This window comes from Myodes glareolus, chromosome 3 (genome assembly GCF_982192425.1).
Source record: "Myodes glareolus chromosome 3, mMyoGla1.1, whole genome shotgun sequence".
Taxonomy (NCBI): Eukaryota; Metazoa; Chordata; class Mammalia; order Rodentia; family Cricetidae; genus Myodes; species Myodes glareolus.
The window spans coordinates 97,032,321-97,053,747 of NC_142028.1; the positions used below are offsets into that span (position 1 = coordinate 97,032,321).

Here is a 21,427-nt window from a genome sequence, read left to right on the forward strand (position 1 = left end):
TGGAAAAGCAAAAAACCCATGATAGCCAAAACAATCCTGTACAATAAAAGAATTTCTGGAGGCATCACAATCCCTCACCTCAAACTCTACTACAGAGCTACAGTACTGGAATATAGCCTGGTATTCCAACTGGCATAAGAACAGACAGGAGGATCAGTGGAACCGAATAGAAGACCCAGATATCAATCCACACATCTTCGAACACCTGATCTTTGATAAAGAAGCAAAAAATATCAAATGGAAAAAAATAAAGCATATTTAACAAGTGGTGCTGGCATAACTGGATATCCACATGTAGAAAAATGAAAATAGACCCAAATCTATCAACATGCACAAAACTCAAGTCCAAATGGATCAAAGACCTTAACATAAAGCCAGCCACACTGAACCTTATAGAAGAGAAAGTGGGAAGTACACTTGAATGCATTGACACAGGGAACCATTTCCTAAATATAACCCCAGCAGCACAGACACTGAGAGAAACAATTAATAAATGGGACCTCCTGAAACTGAAAAGCTTCTGTAGAGCAAAGAACACGGTCAACAAGACAAAATGACAGCCTACAGAATGGGAAAAGATCTTCACTAACCCCACATCAGACAGAGGTCTCATCTCCAAAATATACAAAGAACTCAAGGACAACAAAAGATCACATAGTCCAATAAAAAAAAAATGGAGTACAGATATAAACAGAGAACTCTCAAAAGAGGAGTCTAAAATGGCTGAAAGACACTTAAGGAAATGTTCAGCATCCTTAGTCATCAGAGAAATGCAAATCAAAACAACTCTGAGATTCCATTTTATACCTGTAAGAATGGCCAAGATCAAAAACACTGATGACAACTTATGCTGGACAGGTTGTGGGGGAAAGGGAACACTTCTGCATTGCCGGTGGGAATACAAGCTGGTACAACCCCTTTGGATGTCAGTGTGGCGATTTCTCAGAAAAGGAGGAAACAACCTTCTTCAAGACCCAGTAATACCACTTTTGAGTATATATCCAAAGGATGCTCAATTGTGCCACAAGGACATGTGCTCAACTATGTTCATAGCAGCTTTGTTTGTCATAGCCAGAACCTAGAAACAACCTAAATGCCCCTCAACCAAAGAATGGATAAGGAAAATGTGGTACATTTACACAATGAAGTACTACACAGCAGAAAAAAATAACGACAGCTTGAATTTTTCAGGAAAATGGATGGAGCTAGAAAACATTATTTTGAGTGGTAACCCAGACCCAGAAAGACAATTATCACATGTACTCACTCATAGGTGGTTTTTAAACATAAAGCAAAGAAAACCAGCTTACAAACTACAATCCCAGAGAATTTAGACAATAATGCGGACACTAAGAGACTTACATAGATATAATCTACATGGGAAGTAGGAAGTAGAAAAAGACAAGATCTCCTGAGTAAATTGGGAACATGGGAACCTTGTGGGAGGATTGAAAGGGAGAGGGGAGAGGCAGGGAGGGGAGCAGAGGAAAATACAGAGCTCAATAAATATCAATAAAAAAATAAAATTAAAAAAAACCTGGCCTTTCATACAGGCTTACTGAGAGAATAAGGTAGACATTAATTCATACTAAAGAGAAATTAGCACAAAAATCTCACTGTTTCAAAGTGACAAAAAAAATCTAGAAGGCTTATAAAGCAAGAAAAAAAACAAGAGTAATTTGGAATAAAAAACACAGACTAAGAACAAGACAGGCAACAGGAAAGGGAGCTGATTTCAAAGTGGGCTTTGAATGCTCTTACCTGAGCATGTGTCTCGTTTTCTTGCAGTTGTGTTTTCAGTGTCTCATAATCTGTCGTCAGCTTTTCCATTGTTTTCTTAAAGGCATTTCTATAGGTTGATAACACTGTTCTTTCTTGATGCAATTTCTAGATAGATCCAAACAGTAATACATAGAAGCTATAGCAATTGTCTAAAAAGTCAATATAGAAATCACATTGGCTTAGAAATTTTAATGATTTTACTCTGTAAAATAAAACTAGAGTTATAATTACTTTAAGATTTATTTACAAAAATACTCTTTGAATAAGTTACATGAATAGTAACTGCATTAATAACTCAATAAATACTTCCATATCTATCCTGACCCTAAAAGATTTACTTTAAGGCAAAGGGCAACGGAGAGACACTGATGAGTCTGAAGTGGAGACCTATAATCCAAATCTGGAGTTGGCAAGGGCCACAGATTGGTATGCTCTATATTAGGGAGCAACTTACACTTTGCTTTTTTACTTTTTACCTTCTTTGAAAACCTCCAAATCTCTTTAGATTATAAATATACATGTAACAAATCTTATTACTTCTTAGTTTATATATCAAATAATATACTGAAAGTAGTAAGTCCTATAAAGTACATATGAATTAAAGTCAATCAAGGAAAAACAACTGAGGCCCTGGTTTTTGCCCCAAGTAAACCATGCATAGTAGTACAACCCTGTAACCCAGGATTTAGAGATGAGGCAGAAAGATCAGGAGGTAAAGGCCACCCTTGCTACAGAGCAAGTTTGAGGCCAACCTGAGAAGAAGGAAGGAAGGAAGGAAGGAAGGAAGGAAGGAAGGAAGGAAGGAAGGAAGGAAGGAAGGAAGGAAGGAAGAATATTATTTGGGTGATAATTTTCAAAGATTCTGTTGTGCATTTACCTTCTTCTTTTCTTCAGCGGATGACTTTAAAGCTGCCAGATCACTGTATGTCTCCAGGTCAGCAGTCATTTGCTTAATTCTGTTTTTCAGAGACTGCTGTTCCTCTGTCATCTTACTTTCCAGAAGTTCCATTTTTTGTAGGTCCAGCTGTAGGCGCTGACTGTCTGAAGCATAAGAATTTAAGGTAATAGTTAAAATTCTATTCCTTTTACATGACTAGCCTTAGGTTTTTGGTATGTCTGGTCAGAACATTTTAGTCATCTGACCAATATATAATTTTACTGCATATGTTTCTTTTAAGGGCATTTTATTTAATGTAGATTCATGAGTGTTAATAATTAACTTGCAGCAAACAACAATATACCTTATTTGTGCATCGGGCATATTTAATGTACATTTTCTTCTTAAGGTATGTAATAAACTGCTTGTTTTTAAGAACATACTAGACAGCACATTAGCACTTTGAATGTAGAACATTTAAACAGTGTGATTTGGGAGAGGGAAGAGGGAAGGAAGGAAAAACACATTTTTTTGCAATACAATGGAACAAATGAGAAGGTGAGTGTTCTAGAAAAAATATTGTGTAACTTAGGAGGCAAGAACACATGGCATCCCAGAACACGAACAGAAATTCAATATAATGGATATTAAATTCCACTTAGTAGACAAACAGTTCTTTTAAAAAGTTCCTGATTTTAAAAGGGAGTTGTGGGTTATGGAGATGGCTCAGTGGAGAAAGTGCTTACAACATAAGGATGAGGACCAAAGTGTGGATCCCCCAGGCCCTCAAAAATGGTGGGCAGGCATGGCAGCTGCTTCTAGTCCCAGCACGCAGGAGACAGAAACAGGGAATCCCAGAACAAACTGACTACCTAGAGAAGCCACAATTGACAAGTTCAGGGTCCTTTGAGAGACCTTACTTCAAAAGTGGAAAGTGATTGAGGAAGACACCTACCATCAGCTTTGAGTCTCTATATGCACACAGTGCACCCCCACACATGCAAACACACATACAAACACACGAAAGTAATTTTTAAAAATGGTGGTTCTATGACCAAATATTTTAAAGTTGGTATAATTAACCTAGTATTCATTGAAGGTTTCATTTATCCCCTTCAGAGTTTTAAGCTTAACCATATTGAAATACACATATTACAACAAGATTTAAATATTATCATAGTTTCTATTTCAAGCGAGGCACATACTTGTTATCCTGGCATCCGGAGGCTGAGGCTCTGAGTTCAAGGCTAACCTGGGCAACATAACTATCTCAGAAATCCAAAACCATAAAAGCCTTAATTTGGATTCATATCTCTGCTAAGGTTATAAACAGGTATAAGAATAAAATGCTGAACAAGTTACTAAGGCTTATTTTAGGACACAAATTTAGGATATTTAATAACATAGATAGAAAACATGCTTAGCTAACTGAAGTAAGCAGTTGCATAAATTTAATTGCAAATGTAATTTGGATACATACTCGGGAAATACATTTAAGAACTATACAAACTGAGAAAAGGAATAAACGTTTGGTTGGTATAGAGTAAAGTTTATCTCTATTTTGCATCATGTCCCCATGAAAAGCTGAAAGCTTCTCCAAGGGAAGAGACAGGAAGAGGAAGCAGTCAGTTCCTTCTGATATGCTGTGAAGTTGCAGAGTTTACCAACCAGTGTGTACAGAGTAGCAAATCTCAGGAGGAGCCACTTTGACCTGGGGAAATGTTTCTGAAATATTCTGCCATCAGCACATTTGTTTACTCCCCAGAGTTTCCTTTCTAAAAATATAAATAAAAACTAGTGTTAGCAAGATTCCTTGCCTCTACCCTGCAGTATTAGAGCTTCTCAACTTGTTTGTATTACTAATCCCATAGGAATCCTTTGTGGGCTTGTTTTTCCTTTTGGTCAATCACAGTCATCCCACTGGTCTGATAGGGTTCCTGTCAACCTTCTCTAAGAAGTACTGCTGCCCCTTGAGAGCAAGGGGACTCCAATTAAGAGACAGAGTGGGAACAAAAGAGGCAGGTGAGTTCCAGTAATAATCTCAAAGACAGAAAGGGAGGCAATTCACTCAAGGGCACTATTAAGCAAACATTATCTCAGAACAGTTAAGAAGATTATCATAAACTTCTGGTGATTTTCAGATAAAAGAAATGTCTTAAGTGTGGGCAATGATATAAAGAAAAGAAGGGTTAAAGAAGGCTTAAATAAACAAACAAAAGAAACAGTAGATGAAATAAATTACAAAGTCAGAATTCAAATCTTACTAAAGAAATTTTCCAGAAAAAGAAAAGCTTTACTATAGTGACGGACTGATTTTTCATCTCTATTAAAGTCCATTCTCATTCTTTTCCAACTGTACAACTGAAGAAAGCACAGCGACCAGTTTTTAAAAGGAAATGTAAACACAAAGCATAAAGGCACGTAAAAAATACAACCCTAATCACTGACTTTGTTTCCTGGCATTTATATTGCCTTTAAGAAATGTTTTCCAATGGCTGTTGCACTGAGATAACTTAAAGGAGGAAAAAGCTTGTTGAACTAACATCAACCTTAGATAAGTGAGTATATAGATGAATTAATGTAGTTTCTTAGTTTATAGAAAAGAAAGGTTTTAAAATACTCAAATCAACTCAAGAACCTAAAAATAAGAGAGATGCATTGATGAATAGATAAAGTAGAGCATATATGAAATTATTACTCAGCTGTCATAGAAAAAGGAAATCCTGTCCTATGTTACAACCTTGAGTCTGATACACTAAGCAGAAAAAGCCAGTCTTGGGTGCACTCGTATGCAGCATCCTGATAAAATTTCAGTTTTATAAGATGAAAAAGTCCTGGAGCTCTATTGTAGAATCATGTGCATACAGTAAACACTACCAGACTATATATGCAAAACTGGTTAAGGTGGATCATCAAGAAAATAAACCACAAACACTGTTAGCTGGAATGTAAACTCTTGAAGACAGGACATAAATCAGTGTAGAGGCTCCTTAAAAATTTTAGAATTAAGCAAGGTAGTGGTGCATGACTTTAATCCCAGCACTTGGGAGGCAGAGGCAGGCAAATTTTTGTCAGAGGCAGGCGGATCTTTGGCAGAGGCTGGCAGATCTCTGTGAGTTCAGGGCCAACCTGGTCTACAAGAGCTACTTCCAGAACAGGCACCAAAGCTACACAGAGAAACCCAGTCTCAAATATATATAATAAAAACCTTAGAATTACACGGAAGGACTCTGAGTCAACAATCACAGAGGTACTTACACATCCATGTTTTTTTTTTTCTGTGCCATTTATAACAACTAAGAAACAGAACCAGCCAGTGTCCATCAATAGATGAGGAATTAAAGAAAATATGGTGCATCTGTACAGTGGAATTTTAATTAGTGGAATATGAGACAAATACACTTTCATGTATGCTGAACTTAAATTTGTGTGTATATAGAAGTCTTAAAAATATAAAGGGAACCATGAAAAAGAAGGAGGAGGTGAGGAGGACAGGAAGAAAGAGAGGAAAATGGAATGTATATGTCATGAGAGCAGAAGGGGTATTTCGAAGGGAGGAAGGGTACCAACTAAAGTGAGCTAGATGGCATTAGAGATCCATAAAAACAAAGTACAATGACATACATGCATACATGTATGAGCACACTATTGTGACACCCATTTACTTTGTATACAAACTTAAAAGATAAAGTGAACAACAGCTAAAATAATAAATTTTGTGTATTTTTAACATGCTAAAAATACAAAGTAATTATAGATTTAGGTCAACACTGGAATGCACCTCTTCTAGTTGTATTCAAAAGAAGCAGTAATCCTACAGCAAAAAAAAAACCTAAACAAATTTAAGTATAAAATATTCTTTAACATAGAATAACAGAACTTGTCTATTTTAGCATAACTTTTAATTAATTAGCTATAGTGGTATAGTATTTGTATTTTAATAAATGACGCTTGCCTGAAGATCAGAATGCAAAGCAACCTCACTAGTCAGTCATACAGGCCAGGTGGTAGTGGTGCACACCTTTAATCCCAGCATTAAAGAGGAATATAAGACGGGAGACAACAGGTCTCATCTCTGTCTCAGTCTGAGGATTTGTGGAGGTAGGACTGCCTGTTTGGGTCTGAGGTAGAGGTAAGTGTCAGTGGCTGGCCGCTCTGCTTTTCTAATCTTCAGCTTGAACCCCTATATCTGTCTCTGGGTTTTTATTATTTGTGCTACAATTAGCATCTTAGCATTATTTAATATGTTTATAAGCCCCTAATTCCCTACCTAATTCCTGGGCAACCATGCTTTCAAACAGATTTCTTTGAATGTTAGAATGATAACATAATGTAGTAACTGCATAACTCACACAGCAAGATCTGAGACAGTACTGGCTATCAAGTACATGAATATTTCTACAATAAAAAGCATAGTCAATTCAGGTCAGAATAAGTTTTATTGCCAACAACATTTTAGATTTCGGGGATCCCCATATGTTGCAGGGAGGGCCGCTTGTTTGGTTCCCAGCTGCCTGGCTAGTTAGACTTGAAACAATCACACAAAAACTGTATATATTAAATCACTGCTTGGCCCATTAGCTCTAGCTTCTTATTGGCTAACTCTTACATGTAATTTTACCCATTTCTATTAATCTGTATATCACCACAAGGTCGTGGCCTATCAGCAAAGTTTTAGCACATCTATCTCCGGTGGCAGATCCATGGCGTCTTGTCTCTGCCTTCCTAATTTAACCCATCTCCATTAATCTGTGTATCGCTTACAGGGTAATGTTCCCAGCATCTGTCTCAGGCAGAGGATACAGGGCGTCTGCCTGACTCTGCCCTTCTTCCTCCCATGCTAAGGCCAAGCCAGTTTTCTTAATTAATTAACCAATAAAATCAACACATAGACAGAGGACCTCCCACATCATCCATAAGATATAAAGTACAATATTTCTAGTATACTTAAACATTGTGTGTGTGCACATGGCATGTACTAGGTATGCATGTATCTGCATATACATGTGGAAGTCAGATACTGACCATGGTTCTCCTCCTCAATCACTCTCCACCTTAGTTTTGAGACATGGTTTCTCACTGAACCTGGAGCACAATTTGGCAAGGCTAGTTGACTTATCAATAACTCCAGAGACCTCCTCTCTCTATCACCTTAGCATTAGGATTAGTGTGGGGAGGGGCACAATAGGGATCCAAACTCTGGTTCCCCTTGCTTGTAAGCACTTTACTGACTTAGCCATCTCCCCAGCTTGGACCCTTAAATACACAAAGAAGCAAAAAAAAATTTTTTTTTAAAGTACACAAGTAAGCAAACAATTAAGTCTTCATTTTCTCTAAACTCATTACCTGGCAGCACAAATCTAAGCAGACAAAAGCAGCTAATTCAGTCACCCACACCATAACACTCAGTCTGCCAGTACAGAAACCCAAGATTCCATATGAACTTTTTTTACTTTACAGTTTGTATCTGATCTCAATCTATGTCACTTGACACATAAAGCTTTTTGATCACTTGAAATAGTTTTAATCTAAATTAAAATACTATACAACTAACAAGCCCACCATTTTATAGAATACAGGTTGAAATATCAATTTCTAAAATATCTTGATTAATAAAATTAAAATTCATCTGTCATTCTTCAGTTTTTAAAATGACAACAAAATATAATCAAGCATGTGGTTTGCTCGCCATTTTCCTTGGTCAATGCTGTGCTAGTGAGCACAGCTAAAACTATTCCAACATCACCGGTTCTCGACACTCCTAATTATCAAAGACTGGCCTGATATGTGTGACCAGGATGCATTTCCACACCTCTTCTATACAATCATTTCACTGCCTTGAATGATGAGAGTTCCTTGGGGAAACAGATCTGACCTTTTTTTAAACCTTTGAATACTGAGAGAGTCTCTCCCTGGCCAAGCTCTAGTCAGGATCTCAGAACTCTTTTCATCTGAGCCTCACTATAGGAACTGACTGCTTAGCCTCCTGACTTCGCTGCTCACTGGAAGCTATGGCTGTGGTAGTGCCGAGCACTGTGAAAGAACACCATACTACATAGACTACACACCATTACCCTGCGAAAAGACCAGACTTCAAAATCTGAAGCAGAAGTCTCAGTTCTGCGTGCTAGTTTCGCAGCACTGTAAAGTCTGAGAATGTACAGATCAGGGCCTGGGATTGTAGGTCAGTACTAGAACAGATATCAAGCACCACACACACATACATACACAGAATGGTACGTCAAAGCCTTCATAAGCTGGCAACTGACTGTATTCAATAAATACTACTAAATGAACGAGAATATGCCAATGTCCTACTAGTAAGTTCCTGGGTAATGTCACAGAATTCTCAGACTGCAATTAGATTCTTCCTTATAGGACTTTCAAAAGAACTCAAAAAGAATGAAGATGAGTTTTGAAGTTCCAATTTGCTAGAGAAAAAACAGAAACTATAAACTCTTAGCTATTGTTCTTACCTGAGGTCAAATTCCTAGCTGTTGTCTGTGACTTCTGCATTTCAGTTGATTTAAAGCTGAGGTCATCCTGCATCATTTTCAGCTCTTGGTTGGTGATGGAGGATATCTGTTTCATACGATTTATATTCTGTATATGAAGAGAAATAAACAGAGGATTTAGCTACCAAAACCAAAAAGGATGAGATGCTTTGAATATTATTTTTTAAATATATATTCAATTTTGATGTTTTATAGAATGCAGTAGGATTCAGTCATGTTTTCACACAAGTTCATTTATTTCACTTGCTTTATTAAACTGAATTAAAAAGTAGCTACAAATTTTAAAGAACTAAATGCTTAATACACTAAAAATACTGAAGAGGGGTCATACATTTTCCTCCTTTAGCATGATACATAGTAGATCCTGAATAAACAATTTCTGAACTTTTGTACTCATTGGATTTATCTATAAGAAAATATTTACAATAAAAATTACAGTATAAAACATATTACCATTTTCTAAAATAATGTCTAGGTTTTGGAATAGTAAACTCAGATAAATTAGCAATGGAAGGAAATCTTGAAATTTATTCTAATCACAGCTTCATGTACTGCTTAGCACCGATCATATACATGCCACCCTTCCCACCTTACTCTAATTAGCTAAGAGTTTGCTACAGAGATAAACAGTAGGCTGAAGAAACAAGGAAATTTAAAGGAAACAGTTTAAGTGGGCAGATACACTAGTGAATCTTCTACTTTTCTGTGTTGTTATTTGAAAAGTTAGGAGTCTGAGACAGGCACACAGCACTTACCCGACTGCAATGCTCTAAAAGGGCGACAATGCTGGCTTCTATCTGTGCCTTCCGTTCCAATTCCTGATTCTTTGTTTCCTCAAAAGCCTCTATAAAAGCTGCCAATTGAAACATGTAATACAGACTACTGTTGGCAGAGTGAACACTGAATAAACTCAGGGCTGTAGAACTTCAGACTGTTCTCCACAAATTCCAAGTAAAGAGAAATTTTAAACTAGTAACCCACTCTACATACTTTCAAATATTTAAAACCTGTTATGACTTTAATATAAGTAAAACTAGAAAGTTATACAGGCTCATAAGAAATAGCTGATACCTCAAAAATAAGAAAAACTTCACTTTTATATATGGCTTCCTTGATACAGCTATAATTATTAACATTTATAGTTAGCTGCTGATTTTATTTCTGAAATTTATATTACTAAATAAATATTACTAAATTCTAAAATATTACTATTTCATCTAAAAATACCTTTTCATTAAATGAATCAAATACTGACTTAATGATGAATTTTTTCATTTATCCAGATTATTAATAAATATTCTAAGAAATTATCCATTTGTCAAATCTAGAACTCATATATACTTTTGCTCTAATTTGCATTTCTTCAATTATTACTATGGAACCTTCAAAATTAAAAATAAGTAGTTAAAATTTTACTATTAGTAAGACAATAGCATAAACATTGCATGCATTCTGTAATATATTTCCATTATAATTTTTCTACTAATTCTTTTTGATAGCTCAATGGTATAGTATATATTTTTTAATTTTTAAAAACCATATTTTATGTATTGCAATCCAATTTGTATGTTAAATCATACCATAATAGATAATGATTTGACAAGGTTTTAAATGAAAGGAAAAAAAGAAAAATTCCAGGATACAGAACCCATTCACTCAGAACCAAATTTTATTTAAAACATCACTTTTTCTCAATGGGTCAATGTGGCAAATGTCTTAAGTGCCTAGTACAAATGAATGGCAATCTAAGAGTTACACAAGATCATCACTTACCATCCATATTTTCCTCTCTTTTTTTAAGCTCCTTGTATTTTTGATTCATTTCACCTACAAAAAATGCAAAACAATACTAATTTTAAAATTCCAATCATTATATTCTAAATTTAAAATATTTCTTGGGTTCTCTTTATGCCATTAGTCGCTGAATATTCAATAGTCAATATCTAATTGAATTTTAATTTGGAGAAATTTGTTTATATTTTATTACAAAGTCTTTTAAAGCAGCTAATTGTACTTTTACAATGGGGGGAATCTCCCGACTGGAGCAGACTTACAGCCTTTCCATTCCAAATGTGAAGCTGTTCAGCTCGACATGAACACTACTGGGGACAGAAGAGAAGTTCGGGCAAATCTAGCATCTATGAACAGTTTGCAAGCATGACAGCAGCATTTCTTACCTCAAAGAGCATAGCATCTAGAAATTTAACATGTTAAATGCTGTCATATGAATAAAGAAAGGCACTATAAAACATACAACTAAGTTAATTCAGGTACTGTAGAATATTCTCTAAATGATATTCATGCTACATTATAAGGAATGAACAGGAAGAAGTTACTTGGTCAGATATGAAAAAGTCAATGACAAAAAATTTGACCATTGATGAGATCTGGGCAAACTGGGGGTGGGGGTAGGAGAAATAAGAACAAGAGGTAACAGGATGGGCAAGTTGGGGAAGGGATGCAGAGGGAGAACAATGAAAGAGACAGCTCAACAGAGGGAGCCATTATGGGATTAGGGAGAAACCTGGTTCTAGGAAAATTCCCAGGACTTCACAAGGATGACACCAGTTAAGACTCCTAGCAATAGTGGAGAGGGTGCCTGAACTGGCCTTTCCCTGTAATCAGATTGGTGACTACCCTAATGTCATGATAGAACCTCCATCCAGTAACTGATGGAAGCAGATGCAATGATCCACACCCAAGCACTGGGCTGACCTCTGAGAGACCAGTTGAATAGAGAGGGAGGAAAAATTATATGAGCAAGGAAGGGGGGGGGGTAAGGCGGATGGGGTGGGTGGATGGGGTGAGGGAGTATATGCGGGACTGTCAAGATCATGATAGGAAAACCAACAGAGACAGCTAACTCAAGCTTGTGGTACCTCATGGACTCTGAACTGACAGCTGGGGATCCTGTATGGGACCAAACTAGGCCCTCTTCACAACTGTGTGGCTTGGTCCGTTTGTGGGTATAAGTCCCAGTCTCTGGGATCTTTGGAGGCCCCGCCCCTGTGCCTGACAAAACCTCGGCCCCTCCCCCAAGGAGGGATGAGGCAGCCTCCAGTGTCCGGTCCTGTCTCTGCCCCCCCTTCCCCATCTTTCTGGTTCCCTTCGGGGCCACCAGAGAGCTCAGGAATCCCACTAAACCTGGATAACCTTAAATTCGACTTATTGTCATTTGGCTTGATTGGGATTTTTGCATCAGCAGAGAGCTCACGTTAGGAAAAATTCCTAACAGTGGGGTCCCTGGCAGTGGGCCCAGGATCTATCCCTGGTGCATGAGCTGGCCTTTTGTAGACCATTCACTATGGTGGGATGCCTTGATCAGCCTTGATGCAGCGGGGTGAGGCTTGGTCCCGCCTCAATTTGATGTGCAAGGCTTCACTGACTCCCCATTGGGAGGCCTTACCCTTTCTGGGGAGTGGATGGGAGGATGCAGTGGGGGGGGGGGGAAGGTGTTGGGGAGCATGAGGAAGAGAGGGAGGGGAAACAGTGGTTGATAAGTAAATTGAATAAAAAAATTAAACCTGAAAAAAGAAAAAAATATGATCAATACAAAAATTTGGAAGTGATGATGACTATGAAAGTATAATCACAGAATCAGTTGCGAAGCTTGGCCTCTTGGGACACAGACTGCGATCTCAAGTTTGGTACCAACAGCACAAGGAATTAAGAGTGGCATGGCTAACGCAGAGAACTGGAAACAGAAAAGCAACAACAAGATGAGAAGCAGACTATGAACATGTCTAAAAGCAATGTCTCAGAATTTGGACTTAACTAAGAACAATTGTTGCAAAAACTTTGAATTACGCGCGCGCGTGTGTGTGTGTGTGTGTGTGTGTGTGTGTGTGTTCACGTGTGTACATAAGTGCAGATGCCCACTAAAGCAAAAGGCCTGGAGCTGATTTACAGATGACTGCTAGCCAATCAACCTGGGCACTGGGACTGGAACTCGGGCCTTCTGCACAGCAGCACACTCTCAACCACTGAGTCGGCTCTCCTCCACTTGCTAAAGAATTGAAGCAGGAGAGTAAAAGGAAAACTACTGACAAGTATTTTATCTTAGAGAACAAAAGACTGGAAGCTGGAAGGCCAGTTACATGTCTCGAAAGTCTGGGTAGAAGATCAAAGCTGCTTGAAGTATGGGGGTAATTAGGATAGAAATTTGTGGATTTTTATCTCGAGTATCAAGAGCCAGAGGGACAAGGGAGAAAGTGGAACCAAGGGTGATTCTCAAGATTCTACTCAGGCAACTTGAAGACAGCTGCATTAACTGCAAGGGGAACAGACTGATGAAAAGTTACATGCGGAAGGATTGAACATACTGAGTGTAATGAATATGAAAGTCATGTCTAAGGGAACAAAAACCCAAAGCTGGAAAGGACATCTCTGGCAGAGCAGCCTCACAAAGGGGTGCATTATTTCACCATGACAAACACTGAGCCACGGCAGTACAGATCTGTTCTCAGAGGAAGACTGCTACAACTCCATGTTCTAGGGCATCAAATAGGAAAGGATAAATTTGAGCTTGCTTCAAACCAGTTTCTTCATACCAGTTGATCAGTCCCTAGCTTCCTCGAACAAAGCCTAGTGACACCAAAAGAGATGGAAAGAATAGCAAGCTATTTCCATGGGGATTCCTAGTTAAAAGCTGGCATTAATAAGGACCGTTAGGAACAGGAGCTAAAGGGCTAAAAGGTGTGGAAGCATGAGAATACCAAACACTAAAACTTTAACAATCTATGTTCTTTATCTTATGATATGGTACAGATAAACTTCACAGATCTGACTAAAGCAGTTTTTCTTTTAAGATTGTTCTTTGTCTTCTCATGCTTTCCTCCTCCTTCCTTATTTAAACCTGAGTCTTCTCAATCAATTTTTTACATATATATATGTAAATATATATATATTTGTCTGTGTGCACTCATGTGTTCCACAACACATGTATGAAGGTCAGAAAATGACTTGTGGGAACTGGCTCTGTCCTGTGGGATCTGGGGATCAGTCTTAGGTTGCCACATGTGTTGGTGCCTTCATCTTCCAAGCCAACTCTTTAGCCTTTAAGTGACTTCTAAAACTGTACTCTATCGATGACACTTTGTTTAGTCCTGTGATTTCTAAGAACCCTTAATTTAACTGTTTTCCATTTTTCAAATTTTTTCACCTAATTTCTTGCTATATTAGTATTTAGACGTCCTTTGAGGAACTTAAAAAATAGTACATGCATTAAATTTATCAGCAGCCTCCCTCAAAATCTGTACCTCTTTATTGTCTATTGGATTGTCCTCAAAACCTACCATCATTTAAGTCAGGAACCTAGGAGTCCTCTCTCCCACTCCTCACAAACCTAACCTTCTTGTTGCCAATATACTCAATGGGAAGGTCTACCTGTCCAACATCTTGAGTTACACACCTGGCCAATGGGATTAGATGAAACAGAGCTCCCGTATATCTCAGAAGATTCCCAAGCTTCAAAACAAAAATTCCTGATCACTCTTGAGACAGACACGTGAGAGCATTAGTGAACTGGTCTAGGCTGTGTTTTCTCAATGGAAATTAGTATCTGGAGCTGGATAGATGTTTCAGTGGTTAAGATGCTGTTCTTCAGAAAGAACAGACTCCAGGTCCTAGTATTCATTATCAGGAGGCTCACAACTACCTCCAACTCCAGCTCCAGGAGTTTCAACAATCACTTCTGGACTCCCTAGGGTGCTTGCGCATACACACACACACACACACACACACACACACCTTCAAAAATTAATGGGGCTGGAGAAATGGCTCCATGGTTAAAGAGTCCTGGCTGCTTTTCCAGAAGATCTGTTTGATTCCAGCACCCACATGGGAGCTCAGAACTGTCTTGCGACTCCAGTTCCAGGGGATCCAACGCCCTCTAAAGGCACGCATGGTATACAGACATACATGCCAGTAAAACACAGCCCAGATTGTCATTTAGTGTAGTACTACTATTTGGGACTGGGAGGTGGAGGGGTTGGGGTTTGAGACCTAACACAGTGTGGGCTTAGCTCACGCTGGACATATCCCAGAAACCTGTGTTTCTGTCTGTCAGAAAGAACCATTTCCCTTATCTCCCCTTATCTCTGAATAGAGCACCTGATTCCCTACTGGCAAATACCTGTGATGTGTATCAAACAAAGCCCATGCTATCTTCCAGGCTGCTTTGGTCCCTATTAACATGTAGCTGTTAACATGTTGCATATCAAAGCAACCCAGGCTCTTCTGGTCCCCTAGCTTCCCCGCTGTTCTGGCTTGCATGCCTACCTCTCTGCATCTACTCTCCCTTCATTAACATGCAAGGCTTCCCCCACCCTCTCACTTCTCTCTGCTCCCAAGAGGTAGCCATAGCAGGTTTGGACTCCCCCCAACATCTCTACCACGTGAGAGATAGCCATGAAGCACTTCCATATTTACAATAAACTTTTCTTCTTTATACCCATAGAGCAGTCTAGTTCAGCGGTTCACTGCTCCCTCGCCTACAACGTCAGCACCGGGTTCTCTGAGGCACACCACCTCCTAGTCCTCCCATTTCTACTGTTCCTCCTGTGGAGCAGCTTCTCTACTACCATTCTCATCTCTACTACGAATGACTTCTTGTTCATTCTTTCAAGAAGACCACTACTTCCTACAGTTCATATAACCAATTTTTGCTCATGCAAACTATTGTTTAAGCGGCTTTTGGGGGTGAAACTCCATTAATTTATATTGAGTTATTATTTCAGACCCCCTCTAACATTTCATGCATTTAGTGAGTCATGACAATTTTCCTATTTCAATTTCAATTAGCTTGGATATTCTACTAAATTACATATTTTTATACTTAGTCTCCCATCCACCTACTGCTTTTCTGTCAATGTAGCAGTAAGCAATAAATGCCGATTTCAAAAACTTCTAAATTGCTATGAGCACATAAAAATGAAAGCACACACCTTTAATCTCAGCACTTGGGAGGCAGAGGCAGGCAGATAGATCTCTGTGAATTCGATGCTAGCCTGGTCTGCAAGAGCTAGTTTCAGGACAGCAGGGCTGTTAACACAGAGAAACCCTGTCTTGAAAATAATAATAATAATAATAATAATAATAATAATAATAAAGATGATTTAAACTAACTTTTCACTTTAGGCAACATCCAACTTGCAAAATAGTTTAAATTTTGACAGAGATGTTTCTCTTCAGTCCTGAGCTGTTACTTTAAAATATAGACTAAGAATTGGCAATTTCTGAGAGGTTAAGGCAGGAGTGATTTTGCAAAAACTAATTACTTATTTCGCAGCTGCCTCAGAGGTAGCATATATATAGCTTGCATAAGTGAGGGGCAATTTTTACATACTACTCAAGGGTATGTAGGAAGGATCCATGAAGCAAGAAAGTCATGGCGTGATTCAGGCTGACCTTGAACTGGCTTCAAACACTATGCAGAAAAAGTGATATACCCATCCCTTGCCAGTTCCATGGTTGGCCTCAAGCTCACAATCCTTTTGCCTCAATCTTCTAAATGCTGAGATTATAGGCACGTACCCTCATGAATAACTTTTACTTAGGCAGCACTGTGTAGACTCAAGTCAAGACATGTTTAGTTGCAGGATACAAAAATTCTGCCTTAATTTTTTATTTTACCTATATTCTGCTACGAACAAAAGACTCCTAAAACAAGCCTTACAAACTATCTATATAAGAAATATCTTATGTAAGTTACAGGCTAGACAGGGCTACACAGATACCCTGTATAAAAAATGTAGTATCCTATAGGTAAAGTATGTATATTTTGATTATTCAAAGCTATATATACATTATGGAATAAGTTATAAGTACTTATTGCATGTTAGGACAGTGATTCAGAGGCCCTACATACTTCATGTGCATGTCTATGATATCCACCACACTTTCATATCAGGTTTTTATGTCTGAGACAGATTAGTAATCACATATTTATCATGCTGTCTAATCCAAATCTGGGGTAATACTGGATTCTACAAATGAAGGCATACATTTTAGGAACTATGCTCAAACAAACACTCTTCTTGCAAAGTGAGTGAATGTGGCTGTACTTTGTTAACTGTGTATGTTAACTCGAATCTACAGAGTCTCAGAAAATTAGCCCCACCTTATGGATCTTGGTAAGACTGCATATTCAGGCCTTGGCAATAGTCCCAGGAGTTTGGAATTGTCATGGAGTGGGTACATTACTTTAACTAACAAAAACTAGGACATTTATATAACTTGCACTGGTGAGAAACAATGTCCACATACTACTTCTACCTATAGTAAATGGCTCAATCCTTTGAGAAATTATCAAAATTAAAAGTAATAACTCTGATTTATTCTGACTAAAATCTCATTGTAGAAATTTAATCTGTGGAGTCCACATGTTAATAAACACGAATGGACAGAATATCTATGGCACCACTATTTGTTTTATTTTGAGTTAGGGTCTGACTATGCAGCCCTTGTTGTCCACAGACTCACTATGCAGACCAGGCTGGCCTTGAACTTGAAGTCACCGGCATTTGCTTCCCAAGTGCTGCGATTAAAGATATGCCATCATCTATTTTTGATAATGAAAAATTAGATGCAACCTTAATGTCAACGTTGAAACAATGAATACTATACTATCACACTGTGATGGCAGCTAATGGTTATCACAGTGCTTAATCTGTACCAGGCAGCATTCTTGAGCCTTTAGCTCCCAATGGTAAATGAAACACACATCTTCATGTGGAATGATGTATATTATATAGTTTTTGTGATATGAGTATGAAATATCCCCACAAGGTCACATGTTTGAAAATTTGGTTCCCAGCGAGCAGCATTGTTTGGGGAGTTGGGGAACCTTTGGGAGACAAAGCCGTGCTAGTGGAAGTAAGTGCATCGGGGCAGGCTTTCAGGTCTTATAGCCTGGTCCTAGACCATCATGGCTCTCAACTGCCCCTGTGAGGTAAAATGTAATTTCTCTGCTTTCTGACTGCTGGGCTAGCCCCATGCTCCCACTACCATGATGGAGTACATCCCCTCTCATACTAAACCACAATCAACCCTTTCTTCCCTAAGTTGCTTTTCTCAGGGTATTTTGTCACAGCCACTAGAAAGGAAACTAACATAATAGATAAAAATAAAACACTAAAGCCTAAAAGAACTGTATAGTTTGGGCTGGGTGGTGGTGGTGGTGCATGCCTTTAATCCCAGCACTCGGGAGGCAGAGGCAGGCGGATGGATCTCTGTGAGCTCGAGGCCAGTCTGGTCTACAAGAACTAGTTCCAGGACAGGTTCCAAAGCTACAGTGAAACCTTGTCTCAAAAAACAAAAACAGAGAGGGGCAGCTCCAGTGCTTTGAGAGCCTGTCTGAGGACAGGCAAGCCCTGTCTCAGCTCAATCACATTCCTGGCCAGCAAGAAAGAGTGAACTTCTAGCAGACTTCCATTGGAGGAGGGGTGAGTTTTCCCCTGGCCAGAGGGCTCCCTCTAGGAGGAATTCAGCCTTTCCCCGCCCCCCTCGACAATCTGGTCACCAGGCAGAGGCGACTCCTCCCTGTGGAGCTCTCCCGAATCCTGTCCCAGCCTTTATCCAGGTACACCTTCCTCTCTTCCCCCCCCTCCCCTCTGGAGACACAAGATCTCCCCAGAGCTGCTCCCTTGCACGCTGGGCCTGGACTGTGGGCTCGGTCCGGCAGGGGCAGCTCCGGTGCTTTGAGAGCCTGTCTGAGGACAGGCAAGCCCTGTCTCAGCTCAATCACATTCCTGGCCAGCAAGAAAGAGTGAACTTCTAGCAGACTTCCATTGGAGGAGGGGTGAGTTTTCCCCTGGCCAGAGGGCTTCCTCTAGGAGGAATTCAGCCTTTCCCCGCCCCCCTCGACAATCTGGTCACCAGGCAGAGGCGACTCCTCCCTGCAGAGTTCTCCCGAATCCTGTCCCAGCCTTTATCCAGTTACACCTTCCTCTCTTCCCCCCCTTCCCTCTGGGGCCACAAAATCTCCCCAGAGCAACTCCCTTGCTCGCTGGACCTGGGTTGTGAGTACAACCCGGTAGTAGGGAGTGCCTGTGTGTCAATAGACTGCCTGAGGAAAGGTAGGCCTTCTGTCAGTGAATTCCCTGCCCAACAAGGGAACCTGACCTGGTACTAGAAGATCCAGTAGAGAGCATTTGAAGGAAGAGATGGGCAGACGCCAAGGCAAGAACTCCTCCAACAATCTAAAAAACAACATGAAAACACCAGAACCCAATGACCCTACAATAGAAGGACTTGAACCTCTTAATTCAGAAGAAGCGGGAAAAAATGCCATTATGAAAGCAATAGAGTCCCTTAAACAGGATATGAATAACTCCCTTAAAGAACTGGATGAGAAGTATAACAAAAAGATTGAAGAAATGAGTAAAGAAATGGATGAAAAATATAAAAAAAACATTGAAGAAATGAGTAAATTCATGAATGATATATTGGGAAACCAAGAAAAAACAATCAAACAGGTAATGGAAACAGTTCAAGAATTGAAAACTGAAATGGAGGCAATGAAGAAAACACAAAACGAGGGCCGGCTGGATATGGAAAATCTAGGTAAACGAACAGAGACTACAGAATCAAGCATAACCAATAGGATACAAGAGATGGAAGAACGAATCTCAGAGTCTGAAGATACCATAGAGAAAATAAATGCTCTGATCAAAGAAAACAGCAAATCCAATAAATTCTCATCACAAAACATTCAAGAAATCTGGGACACAATAAAAAAACCAAATCTAAGAATAATAGGGATTGAAGAAGGAGAAGAACTGCAGATCAAAGGACCAGAAAATATATTCAACAAAATTATAGAAGAAACCTTTCCCAATCTAAAGAATGATATTCCTATGAAGGTTCAAGAAGCATACAGAACACCGAATAGGCTTGATCAAAAAAAAACATCCCCTCGCCATATAATAATCAAAACACAAAACATACAGATTAAAGAAAGAATATTAAGAGCTGCAAGGGAAAAAGGGCAAGTAACTTATAAAGGTAAACCTATCAGACTCACACCGGACTTCTCTATGGAAACCATGAAAGCCAGAAGGTCCTGGATAGAGGTACTGCAGAAACTAAGAGTCCATGGATGCAAGCCCAGACTAATATACCCAGCCAAGCTATCATTCACTATCGATGGAGAAAACAAAATATTCCAGGATAAGAACAAATTTAAACAATTTGCAGCCACAAACCCAGTCTTACAGAAAGTAATAGAAGGAAAATTGCAACCAAAGGAGTCCAACATTGCCAGCACTGCTTACAGTAACTCAGACATCTAGCGACCCTTCAAGAGCTTGACTCAAAGAAGGGACACATACAAACTCTATTAATCAAACAAAAAATAATAATAACCGGAGTCAACAACCACTGGTCATTAATATCACTTAATATTAATGGACTCAATTCACCTATAAAAAGGCACAGACTAAGAGACTGGATACGAAAACAGGATCCAACATTCTGCTGTTTACAAGAAACACACCTCAACCACAAAGACAGACATTTACTCAGAGTAAAGGGTTGGGAAAAGGTTTTTCAAGCAAACGGACCTAAGAAACAAGCAGGCGTGGCCATTCTAATCTCCAACAAAATTGACTTCAAACTAAAATCAATCAGAAGAGATGGAGATGGACATTTCATACTCATAACTGGAACAATTCATCAGGAAGAAGTCTCAATCCTGAATATCTACGCCCCTAATATAAAGCCTCCTACTTATATAAAAGAAATACTTCTAGAACTCAAGGCAGTCATCAAACCACACACACTAATAGTAGGAGACTTCAACACTCCTCTCTCTCCAATGGATAGGTCAATCAGACAGAAACCTAACAGAGAATTAAGAGAATTACTGGAGGTATTGAATCAAATGGACTTAACAGACATCTATAGAACATTCCACCCAAATAGGAAAGAATATACCTTCTTCTCTGCAGCTCATGGAACGTTCTCGAAAATTGACCACATACTGGGTAACAAAGCAAACTTCCACAGATACAAAAAAATATTAGTAACCACTTGTGTCTTGTCAGACCACCATGGATTAAAGTTAGAATTCAAGAACAGTGCTACCCCCAGGAAGCCAACAAATTCATGGAAGTTGAACAGTCAACTACTGAATCACCCCTGGGTCAAGGAAGAAATAAAGAAAGAAATTAAAGTCTTCCTTGAATTTAATGAAAATAAAGACACAACATACTCAAACCTATGGGACACTATGAAAGCAGTGCTAAGAGGAAAG

At 39.0% G+C, this 21,427-nt stretch overlaps 1 protein-coding gene across 4 annotated transcripts in view; it reads right to left on the reverse strand.

Annotated features, from left to right (window-relative positions):
- The window catches only part of Ift74 (intraflagellar transport 74), a 95,424-nt gene that overhangs the window by 13,553 nt on the left and 60,444 nt on the right, over positions 1 to 21,427 (reverse strand). For all 4 annotated transcript variants that reach the window (XM_048453072.3, XM_048453074.3, XM_048453070.3 and 1 more), the window contains exons 14-18: positions 10,948 to 11,001; positions 9,930 to 10,027; positions 9,136 to 9,262; positions 2,660 to 2,823; positions 1,762 to 1,887 (exon numbers count right to left, since the gene is read on the reverse strand). In XM_048453072.3, the coding sequence (XP_048309029.1) occupies positions 1,762 to 1,887; positions 2,660 to 2,823; positions 9,136 to 9,262; positions 9,930 to 10,027; positions 10,948 to 11,001 (569 nt within the window). The remainder of the gene's footprint in view (positions 1 to 1,761; positions 1,888 to 2,659; positions 2,824 to 9,135; positions 9,263 to 9,929; positions 10,028 to 10,947; positions 11,002 to 21,427) is intronic.